Source organism: Gigantopelta aegis, chromosome 15 (genome assembly GCF_016097555.1).
Source record: "Gigantopelta aegis isolate Gae_Host chromosome 15, Gae_host_genome, whole genome shotgun sequence".
NCBI lineage: Eukaryota > Metazoa > Mollusca > Gastropoda > Neomphalida > Peltospiridae > Gigantopelta > Gigantopelta aegis.
Genome location: NC_054713.1, coordinates 19,682,897 through 19,697,036, shown reverse-complemented (window position 1 = coordinate 19,697,036; position 14,140 = coordinate 19,682,897). Strand labels below are relative to the sequence as shown.

The 14,140-nt window shown below is 37.6% G+C and overlaps 1 protein-coding gene across 1 annotated transcript in view; it reads left to right on the top strand.

Moving 5' to 3' along the window:
• LOC121389704 (E3 ubiquitin-protein ligase MIB2-like) overlaps positions 1-14,140 on the top strand; it is a gene marked incomplete at its 3' end in the record, with an annotated part of 45,370 nt that overhangs the window by 1,725 nt on the left and 29,505 nt on the right. The window contains exons 2-7 of the mRNA XM_041521354.1: positions 937-1,167; positions 3,824-3,995; positions 5,076-5,182; positions 6,355-6,546; positions 8,797-8,918; positions 10,300-10,407. Of these exons, the coding sequence (XP_041377288.1) occupies positions 963-1,167; positions 3,824-3,995; positions 5,076-5,182; positions 6,355-6,546; positions 8,797-8,918; positions 10,300-10,407 (906 nt within the window). The remainder of the gene's footprint in view (positions 1-936; positions 1,168-3,823; positions 3,996-5,075; positions 5,183-6,354; positions 6,547-8,796; positions 8,919-10,299; positions 10,408-14,140) is intronic.

Here is a 14,140-nt window from a genome sequence, read left to right as displayed (position 1 = left end):
TGGTCATATACTCCATAGACAATTATATCATTGTGGCTTGTGTTTTGGTCATATATACACCATAGACAATTATTTCATTGCGGCTTGCATTTTGGTCATACACCATAGACAATTATTTCATTGCGGCTTGCATTTTGGTCATACACCATAGACAATTATTTCATTGCGGCTTGCATTTTGGTCATATACACCATTTACAATTATTTCATTACAGCTGGCTGCATGCATTTTGCAGATGCACACATCGCACGCATCCAGTCTAGACATTCTCACTGAAACTAATGTATTTCAGTTGTTTTTAGCTGGACCGTACGCATGTATCGCATCCAGTTTAGACACTCTCACTGAAACTAATGTATTTCAGTTGTTTTTAGCTGGACCGTACGCATGTATCGCATCCAGTCTAGACACTCTCACTGAAACTAATGTATTTCAGTTGTTTTTAACTGGACCGTACGCATGTATCGCATCCAGTCTAGACACTCTCACTGAAACTAATGTATTTCAGTTGTTTTTAGCTGGGCAGTACGCATGTATCGCATCCAGTCTGGGGCGGGACGTAGCTCAGTGTTAAATGCTCGCTTGATATGTTCAGTCAGTTGGTCGGTCTAGGATCGATCCCCATCAGTGGACCCATTGGGCTATTTCTCGTTCCAGCCAGTGCTCCACAACTGGTGTAACAAAGGCTGTGGTATGTATACTATCCTGTCTGTGAGATGGTGCATATAAAAGATCCCTTGCTGCTAATCGAAAAGAGTAGCTCATGAAGTGGCGAAAGCAGGGTGTCTGATGCCATATAACCGTAAATAAAATGTGTTGATTGCATCGTTAAATAAAACATTTCTTTCTTTTTGTCTTTCACTTCCATTCAATATGAGCCATAACTGTATTTATTTTATTACCGATTCTGCTTTATGACTATATTCTATTTTATAGGTGTGTGTTTTAAGAAGCAGTGAGCAATGTCTGTAGGAGCACGTGTAGTCCGTGGTCCAGACTGGGCAGGGAAAAACCAAGATGGCGGAGAAGGTGGACTAGGGACGGTAGTCTCCGAAAGTGTTGATAATGGCAAGGTCAAGATTGTGTGGGATACAGGTCACGAAGGTCACTATCGTGCTGGACATGACGGAAGATTCGAGATTAGGATATATGACAATGCTCCGACAGGTGAACTATAATTTTCTGCATTGAGAATTGGGGCAGGACGTAGCCTGGTGGTAAAGCGCTCACTTGATGAGAGATGGATCTAGGATCGATCCCTGTCGGCGGGCCCATTGGGGTATTTCTCATTCCAGTCAGTCAACCACTACTGGTATATCAAAGGCATGGTATGTACTATCCTGTCTGAGGGATGGTGTGTATAAAAGATCTCTTGCTACGAATGGAAAAATGTAGCATGTTTCCTGTATAAGACTATATGTTGAAATTATCAAATCCATTAGCCAATTGCTTAATAAATCATTGTGTCCTAGTGGTTTCATTAAGCAAAACAAACCTTAACCTGTGATGAAAGGAAAGGAATATTTGTTTTTATAACACCCCAGAACTATGGCTGCTAATGTGATAAAGTCTGAACACAAAAATATGACAGGTGAAAGGTAAAGGAATATTTCTTTAATGATGCCAAGAGAGACCGCACATCGGGCGAGCTCCTTGCCACTGAGATTTGTCCCATATATTTTTTATCACAGAAGAAGAAGAAGGAAATGTTTTATCTAACGACGCACTCAACACATTTTATTTACGGTTATATGGTGTCGGACATATGGTTAAGGACCAAACAGATATTGAGAGAGGAAACCCGCTGTTGCCACTTCATGGGCTACTCTTTTTTATTAGCAGCAAGGGATCTTTTATATGCACCATCCCACAGACAGGATAACACATACCACAGCCTTTGATATACCAGTTGTGGTGCACTGGCTGGTGCGAGAAATAGCCCAATGGGCCCACCAACGGGGATCGATCCCAGACCGACCATGCATCAAGTAAATGTCTTACCACCCCTTTTTATAACAGTGTCACAGATACTATATTAGACATCAGTATGTTATAGCCACCAGTTAAGCAATGTGCTGGGATGTCATTAAACAAATATTTCTTTCGTTTCTTCTCTCATATTGTTTAGTGTCACAGTTACAATGTTAGACATTTACATGTAATAGCCAATGTGTTGGGATGTCATTAAGTAAATGGGGTGGGACATAGCCCAGTGGTAAAGCATTTTCTTGATGCACTGTCAGTCTGGAATCGATCTCCGTCGGTGGGCCCATTGGGCTATTTCTATTGGTCGTGGTATGTGTTATCCTGTTTGTGGGATGGTGCATATAAAAGATCCCTTGCTGCTAATCGAAGAAAAGTAGCCCATGAAGTGTCGACAGCGGGTTTCCTCTCTCAATATCTATGTGGTCCTTATCCAATTGCCCTGACGCCATATAACCGTAAACAAAATGTGTTGAGTGCGTCGTTAAATAAAACATTTCCTTCCTTCCTTCCTTCATTAAGTAAACATTTCTTTCCTTTAATGTTTGTTACAGACCTCGATGTGAAAGAAATTGAGTATGGTGATTAATTACTCTCCTAATTACAGTACGGAAAGCCATTTAAGATATATAGAATAACTGCATGGTTACTGTCTTATGATAGCGGCTTTATTAATTCTCTGAAAATTAGAATGGAAATACCGCAAGGTTCTACCTCGTGGCATATTCCATTCGACCTTTGCAGGATAAAGCTGATACCTTTAGACGGTAACCAATTATTTCATTTATCCTGCAATCCTATAGAATATGGAAAAATTTATGAAATGAACTGTTTTATTTCACATCTTTACCATTTCCAGAGTACTATAGGTCCACAGTGTTGAATGCCTTGTCGCCTACAGTATTTATACACCAAGACAAAATAGTTCTTAAATAACAACAATTTATCTATTTTTAAAATAAGAATTATGTTCAAAACGTTTTTTTAAAATCAAAACCATCAAGTGAAAATAAAAGAATATGTAAGGTTGAACAATACAATAATCCTTTCCTAGAAATTTATCTGGTTATCATTATCTTGACAATAAATGTAGTGATTGCAGATAAAATACCATATTGATGCCACATAATTTCACATGCTAAGGTTAGCTAAAAATTACTTTCCTTGAATTATTGATGGGAAGTGTGAGTGATAATGATAAGGTCTGAAGTTACCATGTTACACATATCTACATATAATAGACAATGTGCTGGGGTCTCATTAAGTAAACATTCCTTTCCTTTCTTTTCTCATATTTTAGTGCAGGGCTCAGACTTAATCATTTGTCTCCCACGGCAGTTTTAAAAAACTTGGGTGAAACAGCCCACTGATGGCAATTTTGACCCTGCCTATGGCATTTGTTAAAAATAAAGTGACTTCTGCAACAAATAAACATGACTGAAAGGTTATTTTGGGATGGCTGGCTTTTGCCCGAATTAAACGAAAATGCCCAAATCTGGGTAACAACATTTATTCATATTAGCATTACTACCAAACAGCTAATATATAGGGTTGCACTTGAATCACTACAAATTTTGAGGGCAGAATGATGAAAATACATGATGAAAAGGTCTTAGGTTAACACATTTTGCCCCAATATTTGTATAATTTTTGCCTGAATTTGATGTTTTGTTCCAGCACTAGGGGGGCAGTTGCCTCCTGCCCCCCTCCCCCTGCCCCTGCCCCCTGCCCCTGCATCCTGCCCCCTGCCCCCTGCCCACCTGTCTCATATGCTTATGCATGTACATGTAATAGCCAATGTGTTAGGGTGTCATTAAGCAATCATTCCTTGCTTTTTAAGGTGCTGTTCACAGTCGCGTTGTTTGTGACGTGTGCAAGGTGGATCCAGTAGAAGGCATACGCTGGAAGTGTGCTACATGCCACAACTTTGACCTTTGCTCTCTGTGCTACATGAGTGGAAAACACGATCTCAGCCATCCCTTCCTTCGCCACGAAACAGAGATGTCTACCCTGTAAGTTGCCATGCCATTAAACAGACTATCCTCATTCTGCTACTATTGTAACATGTTTCTGACCGACTGAGTATCTTTAATGACTAAATGCATATTTATTTTATATAAATACATTTATGGCATATCCAAATCCACGTTTTAGCATCACGCTTGAGTATCGCGATTCACATTTTAGGAAGGAAGGGAAATGTTTTATTTAGCGGCACACTCAACACATTTTATTTATGGTTAGAGCCTATATGGCATCAGACATATGGTTAAGGACCACACAGATATTGAGAGAGGTAACCCACTGTTGCCACTTCATGAGCTACTCTTTTTGATTAGCAGCAAGGGATCTTTTGTATGGACCATCCCACAGACAGGGTAGTACATACCATGGCCGTTGATATACTAGTTGTGGTTATCTGGTTGGAACGAGAAATAGCCCAATGGGCCCATCGATAGGGTTCGATCCCAGACCGACCATGCATCGAGCGAGCGCTTTAGTGATCGATTCGACCATGCTTTTTTTTTTTCATTGGAAGGTATGGCACTGGTGACCTGGACATCACCTAGGAGAAGCCAGTCGTATGTCTTTAAAATGTTATCACACGTGTGTTAACACTATATGTGTTATCAAAAATAACAAATGATGTTCTCACAAACGGGTGTGTAAGAAATGAAGGGTGTGAAACAAAATAAAGAGGGTTGCACAAAATTAAAGCAGGGCAGCAAAACATGAAAGGGGTGGCAAAACACAAAATGGGAGGGGATATATATCACCACTCTAAAGTAGACAAGAACACTGGTGCTTGCCTTGGCTAAATATATCCAAGTCTGTTGGTTGTGCACTTGAGATTTTTCAATAGAATTGTTGGGATTTTTTCTGTATTAGTAAATTAAATTATTTATTTATAGCTTTGTATAGGTACATGTATATAGAACTTTGAGGGTATAATGGTTACTTTTCACAGCAAAAGTTAAAAAACAATTTTGGCAGGGAAACCACCATTATGCAACTTTGAGATAGCATTTTTAATTTGCATTTGTTTCAGTGTGCTGGGGTTTAGTTTTTTCCTTCACTTTTATTTATTTCAGGGTGCCAGTAGATTCAAGGAAAATGCTGAAGAAGGAATACTTACATGGCATTTTGCCTGGAGCGAATGTCATGAGAGGCTTGCATTGGAAGTGGGGAAATCAGGATGGTAAATAGTGATTTCCCTAGAAATTTGGCAAGGCATGGTAGACCAAACACTTTTGGGGGCATTTTTACCATTTTCGGGGCACTTGTTTTTCATTAAAAATACACAAAAATTAATTGAAATAAAAATTAATGTAATTTTTGTGCTTGCTTTAATAAATGAATGGCAAAATGTATAAAAGGCATACTTTATTAATTAATAATAGCTTTTTGGATGTTTTATAAAGGCAATTTTAGAATTAATTACTGAAAAAGGCTTGTTTAATCTCAGGGCAGCATGGCACTGATTAAGGCAAGATGGCACTAGACTATTGAGGCATGGTGCTGCACCATGCTAAAACAAGCTAGAGATAAAACTAGTAAATACAGACCTCATATTTAGTTCAAATCTGCCAGAAGTAAATTTTTCAATTCCTACAACTTTAAATCATGGGAGTTCACAAGAATCTAGTTTCTGTATATATGTACTTTTTCAAAGAAGGCTGAAAGTGATCAGTTAATTCAGAATTTGAATAAGTCATATGTTGTTATTTAGACATCTGGTTATGTTTTTCGATAGATGTCTGAAAAAAGTTTATCAGCTATTACAGTAGATGCCAAACATTTATTCCACTACATTTTTCCATTAACAGCAAGGGACAAAATGATAATTTATTAATGAATTTGAGATTATAATATGTTCGACACTTTGGGTGTCTATGGGGATACCAATTTAAATATTGATGTTCAGTTGAAACATTCACTAAAAAGTTGATGTTGAGACTTCTGTAGAGCTCAATGTCATTTTAAATTGTGATGGGGCACACACACTGTCTATGAGTCATGTTTTTGGGTGACATGCAGATATAAAAGGTGGTGGAGAAAAAACAAACAGGTAGCGGCCTTGGTGGTATAGGTAGTGGTTAAGCCATCAGACTTAAGGCTGGTACATGTAGGTACTGAGTTCGCAGCCTATTACCGGCTCCCACCCAGAGAGAGTTATAGGGACTCAATGGGTTTTAACCACTACACCGACTTCTCTCTCAATAACCACTAACAATTAACCAGATAGCTGAGTGTGTGCCCAGGACAGCATGCTTGAACCTTAGTTGGCTATTGAAATGAAATGAAAAAACACCAAACAGGTATGATTGATGGGCCATTGTCATGTTTTACCATTGGTTTTGATGTTCATAGGTGGTTCGCAAGTTGGAGAAGTTACGAAGTTGGTCAAGTGGGGAAAAAACTCGTACCGAGGAGGTGCGAACGTCACGTGGACCAATGGAAACAACAACACGTACAGATGTGGTGGTGAAGGCTGCATGGATCTCATCTTGATAGCTGAAACAAAAGCCTCATACTATTTTCCACACCACCTTCCTGTGCTAGGTAAGTTTTTAATTTAAAAATATTTGTTAGTTACTTATTTTATTCTTAACCTTTAGACTACTGGATTAATTTTTGACAAAAACCATGTTGAGTGGATACAAGTTTATAATTTTTACTGACATAGGCCTATATTCACTTAAATGTTTTATAAATACATAAAATAGAGTTCATATATGAATGGGTAAGTATTATTTTTGTGGGTTTTTGTAATTTTTATGATATTTTAGATTAGTTAATGGTGATTAAAATTAGGCAAAACAAAAAAAAAGTTGCATTTACTTAGGGCATTTGTGGCCAGCTGTCCAGTATTTATGTCCATTATTCCCGATAACAGTGGTTTTCTGACCAGAATTATAAAAAAAAAAAACGAACTACGATTCATATTGCAATATTTGGTGATTTTCATTGTTGGTAAAACGATCAAATTTATTATCAAATTACTTGTCACAATGAGCTATTGATCCCTGAAATTGTTGTCAAGCGAAAATACTTGTCAAAAACTACTTTTTGAACTCTAAATTCCAAGCTATTTTCCACTGAAAAACAACAAACAAAAGCCAGCATGCTGTAAACTATACTGTTTCCTGTTAAGAAAAAACTTTTAAAGTGAGTATTGTGTGCAAAACAGCAGGAAATATGAATTGGGGAATGCACTGTATACAGTATGTCAACTGGCGTGACGTCGGGTGAGATATCTCACCTACAGTAGTCAGAAGGTTGGAGCCACAGACCCTAGTAATTATAGGCAGTGTAAAATGTATTTTGGCTATTGCAGTTTTTTTCAGTATTGATCGACTTACGCATTACTTAAACCTTCTTAAAACAAAGGTCACACACTATTTTCCACAATACTTTCCTGTGTTGGGTTTGTTTTGAATTTAAATATATTTTACTAAAATAGGATTCGAACTAAAGAATTTGTCACTCATGGCAGTTTTGTAAAGAATTACCATGGGTGTTTCAATGGCAGTTTTGAGCCTGCCTATGCCAATTGTTTAAAAAAAGTGCCATTTGCAGCAAATAAACATAACTAAAAGGTTATTTTGCTGTATGTAGACATATGTTAAATATTGGCAGATAATGTACACCAGGTGTATTCATTTTGCCGTTGTTGGGGAGCTTTACCGATGGCACAAAAGTGTTGTTGGTATTGCTCATTATCTACAATTTATATCGCAATGGCAGTGTTGTCGTTAAGTTCAAACCCTGCTAAAAAACATTTTTACCCATTTTTATTTGTAATGTCTCTGACCATATATTGTTTTTACTTTAAAACTTTGGAAAAAGGCTACACACTATTTTTCATCCCACCTTTCAGTGTTGGGTATGTTTTGAATTTATTTTGCTTATTTTGATGCCTGTTTATAGTTTTTAAAAACTAAATAGCATTAACAGAAACTCACTGTGGGGAGGGATGCCATCTACTTTTCGTTCTTTGTCTTTGTTTTATTTTAATATGAAAACTCTTCTGTGTTAATTGTGGGGAGGTATAGTATTTAAGACAGCATAGCAGGAAGTTGTGCAAGATGGTTTAGACTATAGCATGTGAAGTTTTTAGGAGGGGGTCGAGTCATGCTTACCCAGAAAATAGATTTAAAAAAAGAAAATTTGCTTGGTACAGAGGGATTTTGACCCCCAAAACCCCATCTCTGCACACACACCTAATTTAGGAATTACATACTTTTTATACTCTTCTTATATGTTAATTGTGAAGAAGTATTGAGAAAAATACAGCTGGGGAGGGGGGGTGGATCTACTTTATTACTTCACTTTTATTTCATTGTAAAATAAAAACAGCCTGATGGTGTATTAAATTATGGGGAGGTAAAAAGAGGAGACTCCCCGAGTGTCTTGTGATATCATAATTTATCACCACGAGTTGATAAAAGTATGACATATTAAAATCTTAATATCATAAGACACGAGGTGGGTATTCTTTTTATCATCCATTATCATTCTTTTCATTTGGTAAACAATGTCAGTAATGTGGGTTGAATGTCACCATATTCGGCAGCTGTAGACTCGTTAACTAGCAGAACGACAGTGGCGTGACGTCACTAATGATAGATTTAGCGCTGAAACATACACAGTGACGTAACAAAATAATGTCATAAAAATTTGACCAATCAAGATTATAAGATGGAGATGTATTGCAAATTATAGTGCCAGCGATATCTCCTACAAAATCCTTTAATGGATCACAGTACGTACTGAGTACATGTGATTTTAACTGGCTTATTGTATGTTTAGATGTAAAAAATCAGTCAAAGAGTGAGGTGAAGAAAGGAGATAAAGTGAGAGTGGATGTAGCCAGGGAAACCGTGAAGAAGATTTTATCCGAGTCATCAGCGTGGGATGAGAAAATTCTAGATGTTTGTATTTATTTACTTATACTGCTTACAATAATATCATGGCTGAAACACTACTGTGGGTGCATGGGGCTTGTGGAGATTGTAGTAGGCCTCCGAGAATTAGAAATTTGCATAACCCAATTACATTTTTGATTTGATTCTATATCTATATTGGTCTTTCTGTCTGTCTTACTGTCCGTCTCTCTCTTTGTCTCTCTATCTGTCTATTTATCTATCAATCGATCAATCTATCTACCTATCTATCTATCTATCTGTATCTGTTTGTCTGTCTGTCTGTCTACATCTATCTATATATCTGTCTGTCTGTCTGCCTGCCTGCCTGTCTATCTACATCTATCTATCTATCTGTCTGTCTGTCTGTCTGTCTGTCTACATCTATCTATCTGTCTGTCTGTCTGTCTGTCTGTCTACATCTATCTACATCTATCTATCTATCTATCTATCTATCTATCAGTGCACCACAACTGGAAAAGTCCATGGTATGTGTTTTCCTGTTTGTGGAAAAGTGCATATAAAAGATCTATCTATCAATCTATCTACATGTATCTATCTATCTATTTCTGATTTGCCTTTTAAAAACCCCCAAAACAAATGGATTAGACACAAGTCATACAACTTACTAGGCCTTTTCCATAATATATACATGTCACGACAGTCACAGTAATATATTTATATAATTTAAATATAAACAGAAATAAATCTTGAAAGAGAGAAAGAAATTATAGGTTATTCAAAAATAGATTGAAGCATACCATTTTCTTTTAGCATAACCCATTGTGTTTATGTAAATGGAGGCCTTTTTTCAATGCACAAAAAGATATGCAAAATTAGATTTGTGTAAACATGTGAACGATATGTTCGTTCTCACAATTTTTAGGGTTAGGCCACAAACTGTGAGACAATCAAACCAGTCGATCATCTGCCAATCTCCTGAATGAAACTTTAAAAAACATCTTTTTGTTCTCCTCATTTCTTAGAAAATTAATTCCTGTGTATCAATATCTATATCTATATCTGTATCAGTCTTTCTGTCTGTCTCTCTCTTTGTCTCTATGTCTGTCTGTTTATCTATCTATATGTCTGTCTGTCTGTCTGTCTGTTGGCCTGCTTGCCTGCTTGCCTACCTACCTACATGTACCTATACCTACCTACCAAACTATCTTAACTAATTACCTACCTACCCCCTCCCTGCATATCAGTCTATCTTGGGGGTGTTTGTGTGTGTGTGTGTGTGTGTGTGTGTGTGTGTGTGTGTTCACATGTGTATTAAATACTATCTATATCTTACTCTGTTAATAAATAAATAAATAAAATAAGAGAATAATATTATATGTAATTTTAATTTTTGATATATATATATATATATATATTTTTTTTAAAGTATTTATCTCAGCTGGGGACCGTGGTTGAATTAAAGGCTAACCGGATTGCTAGACTTCAGTATGAGGATGCAGAGGCTTTCAATATTTATACCTCCATGCTGACCAAGGTATGGTTAAAGTTTTATATAAGAACTGTTTTGTCATTTTTTAATCATGTATGTATAACTGTCACAAAATTATTATCAAATTTATGTTTCTCATGAAACCATTTTCAGTTGTCATGAGTTTTAGCGAGTGACAACTAATAATGATTACACAATTGACATAAATTTGATAATAAGTGGTACTGAGTTTGTTATTCTATTTATTACATCAGCTTTGTTTTCTTTCTAAGAAACTTCTGTTTTCATTTCGACTACATTTATATGGGAACAAGGGGCGGGATTTAGCTTAGTCAGTTGAGTACTCGCTTGAGGTGCTTGCGTCGCAGGATCAAACCAACTCTGTGGATCCATTCAGCTGATTGGGTTTTTCCTCATTCCAACCAGTGCACCACAACTGGACAAAGGCCATGGTATGTGTTTTCCTGTCTGTGGGAAAGTGCATACGGTATAAAAGATCCCTTGCTGCATTAGAAAAAATGTAGCGGGTTTCCTCTGATGACTACGAGTCAGAATTACCAAATATTTGACATCCAGTAACCGATGACTAATTAATCAATTGCTTCAGTGGTGTCAATAAACAAAACACGCTTTATATAGGAACGATGTGAACAACTTTACTCACTATTCTAGTCATAATGACTGCATTTATATCGGAACGATGTGAACAACTTTACACACTATTCTAGTCATAATGACTGCATTTATATCGGAACGATGTGAACAACTTTACTCACTATTCTAGTCATAATGACTGCATTTATATCGGAACGATGTGAACAACTTTACACACTATTCTAGTCATAATGACTGCATTTATATCGGAACGATGTGAACAACTTTACACACTATTCTAGTCATAATGACTGCATTTATATCGGAACGATGTGAACAACTTTACTCACTATTCTAGTCATAATGACTGCATTTATATCGGAACGATGTGAACAACTTTACACACTATTCTAGTCACAATGACTGCATTTATATCGGAACGATGTGAACAACTTTACACACTATTCTAGTCACAATGACTGAATTTATATCGGAACGATGTGAACAACTTTACACACTATTCTAGTCACAATGACTGCATTTATATCGGAACGATGTGAACAACTTTACACACTATTCTAGTCACAATGACTGCATTTATATCGGAACGATGTGAACAACTTTACACACTATTCTAGTCAGAATGACTGCATTTATATCGGAACGATGTGAACAACTTTACACACTATTCTAGTCAGAATGACTGCATTTACCGGGGGGTATATCAGAATGATGTGAACAACTTAACACACTAATCTGAGTACTGCTCTGACTTGGTATTTTATTCACGATCACAGATAATATTTAATGTCAGGTCAGGTCATAGGGCTTTACGTGCACATTCAGAGCAAGCTGTTGTAGCACACGCCTGTCTTGGGGACCGCCTGCACTGGCAGGTGCAAGTGAGCACCAGCAGCCCGATCGTGGTCGGTAGCAAGCGGAGGAGGTTTTTAATGTTTAAAAACCAAAGTTCTATTTAGTCTGTTCAAAAAGTCTGCAATGAATTGTATTAAAATAGTACATGTATTTTTTTACAATTTTAACAATAAAATCTGAGAGATGTAATGAAGATGCTCTAAACTATGTGACATCATATTGTGTATGTTTGCCAAATCTTGATGATGTCATATTTAGTGCCAGCAAAGTCATTGATTTTTGTAATTGTCAAATCATCCAATGCTAATGCACGTTACACCAATGAGTAATAAACTATGTGACATCATATTGTGTATGTTTGCCAAATCGTGATGATGTCATATTTAGTACTAGCAAAGTCATTGATTTGTAAGTGTCAAATCATCCAATGCTAATGCACGTTACACCAATAAGTAATAATTTTTTAGTAAGAAATTAAGATTTTTATTTTCCTAGTTATGCGTGCCCACAGGGGTAATAAAATTGAATCACTATAAAAACTTATTTAGTTAAAATTACACATAAATTAGTTTCTTAACTCCTACCCATTTTACATAATGATGTTCCATGTGATGCAATGATGTTATGTTTATCGCAGAATAACATTCAAATTTCTTTTTGTGATGTCATCCAATCAGAATAGTGTAGAATGTATAACAGTGGAAAGTTTGTAATTATACTGAGTCAAATTAAAAACTTCACAACCATTTCATCTTGGTTAATTAGCATATATGACAGAAGAACGTGTTAAATAAGGTCTTTTTTAATTGTATGACGTCCAAAGAAAGAATAGGAATAAATGTTGAGTCAAAAAACTGTTCAATGTGCCCACAGCATTCGTCAAAACCACAAACAGTCAAAATGGTAATTCCAAAGCAGGATCGTCTGATGAAATCACAGGTTCAGTAGCGTGTATGCCCTCCATGTGTACCCACAACTGCAAAGCAACGGTTCCTCATTGACTGCCTGATGTGTGTAAAGACTGCATTAGGGATACGGTACCATTGTTCCACTAATGAGGCACCAAGTTGCTGCAAAGTCTGTGGAGGGTTCCTGAGAGTGCACAGGCGTCTTCCCAGCACATCCCAGATGGGCTCGATGGGATTCAGGTTGGGCGACCTTGAAGGCCAATCCATGACATTGATGCCCGCGTTTCCCAGGTAATTCCTTGTCAAGATGGACGTGTGGGGTCTGGCGTTGTCATGCTGAATGATCAGGCCTGGACCATGAGCTGCCATGAAAAAAAGAAGAAATGTTTTGTTTAACGATGCACTCAACACATTTTATTTACGGTTATATGGCATCAGACATATGGTTAAGGACCACACAGATAGAGAGAGGAAACCCGCTGTCACCACTTCATGGGCTACTCTTTTCGATTAGCAGCAAGGGTTCTTTTATATGCACCATCTCACAGACAGGGTAGTACATACCATGACCTTTGATATATCAGTTGTGGTGTACTGGCTGGAATGAAAAATAGCCCAAGTTCTTGGGCCAGCACCTGGTCACGCTGTGCAGCAGTGTCGAGGTTGCCACATATGACAAGAAGTCGAGAATGTCCATTTCCGCAGAAAGCACCCGAAACCATTAAACTTCTGCCTCCGAATCTGTCTGTTTCACTGACACAACACTGAGCATGATGTTCACCATGTCGTCTCCAAACCCTCTGCCTGCCATCGGCAAATCACAGTGTGAATCTGGATTCAACACTAAACACGACTCTATTCCATTGCCCACAGTTGATGTCGACGAAATTGCATCAAAATTGGTCCAACATATGGGCGCCGTGCGTGGAAGTGAGTGGTTTGCAGCTAATTTCGGATTGTTTGCGCGGACACCTGATGTCTGAAAAGTACATTACTGGTTGCTGTAACTGTCATGAAATGGTTGCGGAGGTGACATAAACACGGTCATCTGCCTGTGACGGTCATCTGCCTGTGACGTCACACGTGGTCTATCTGGTCGGGGGCAATCAGCTGTGGTGCCCGTTTGTTGTTATATCGTATCCGCAGATCATAAATTGCCCATCGACTGCAACCCAATGGCCTTGCAACGTCAGCTACTGACGTTCCTTCGTGCAACATGCCGACAGCATGTTCACGCTGCACATTTGTGAGGTGTGGCATCGAAACAGGTCGTAACAAATATCATTTTAATGTGGTTTTTTGTTGTGTCAGACTACTGTAGCAAGTAACGATGAAAACATGTGCTATTGTAGTCACGTGACCAGTTGCACATGCAAAACCACTGTTGCCTCAATGGTGCT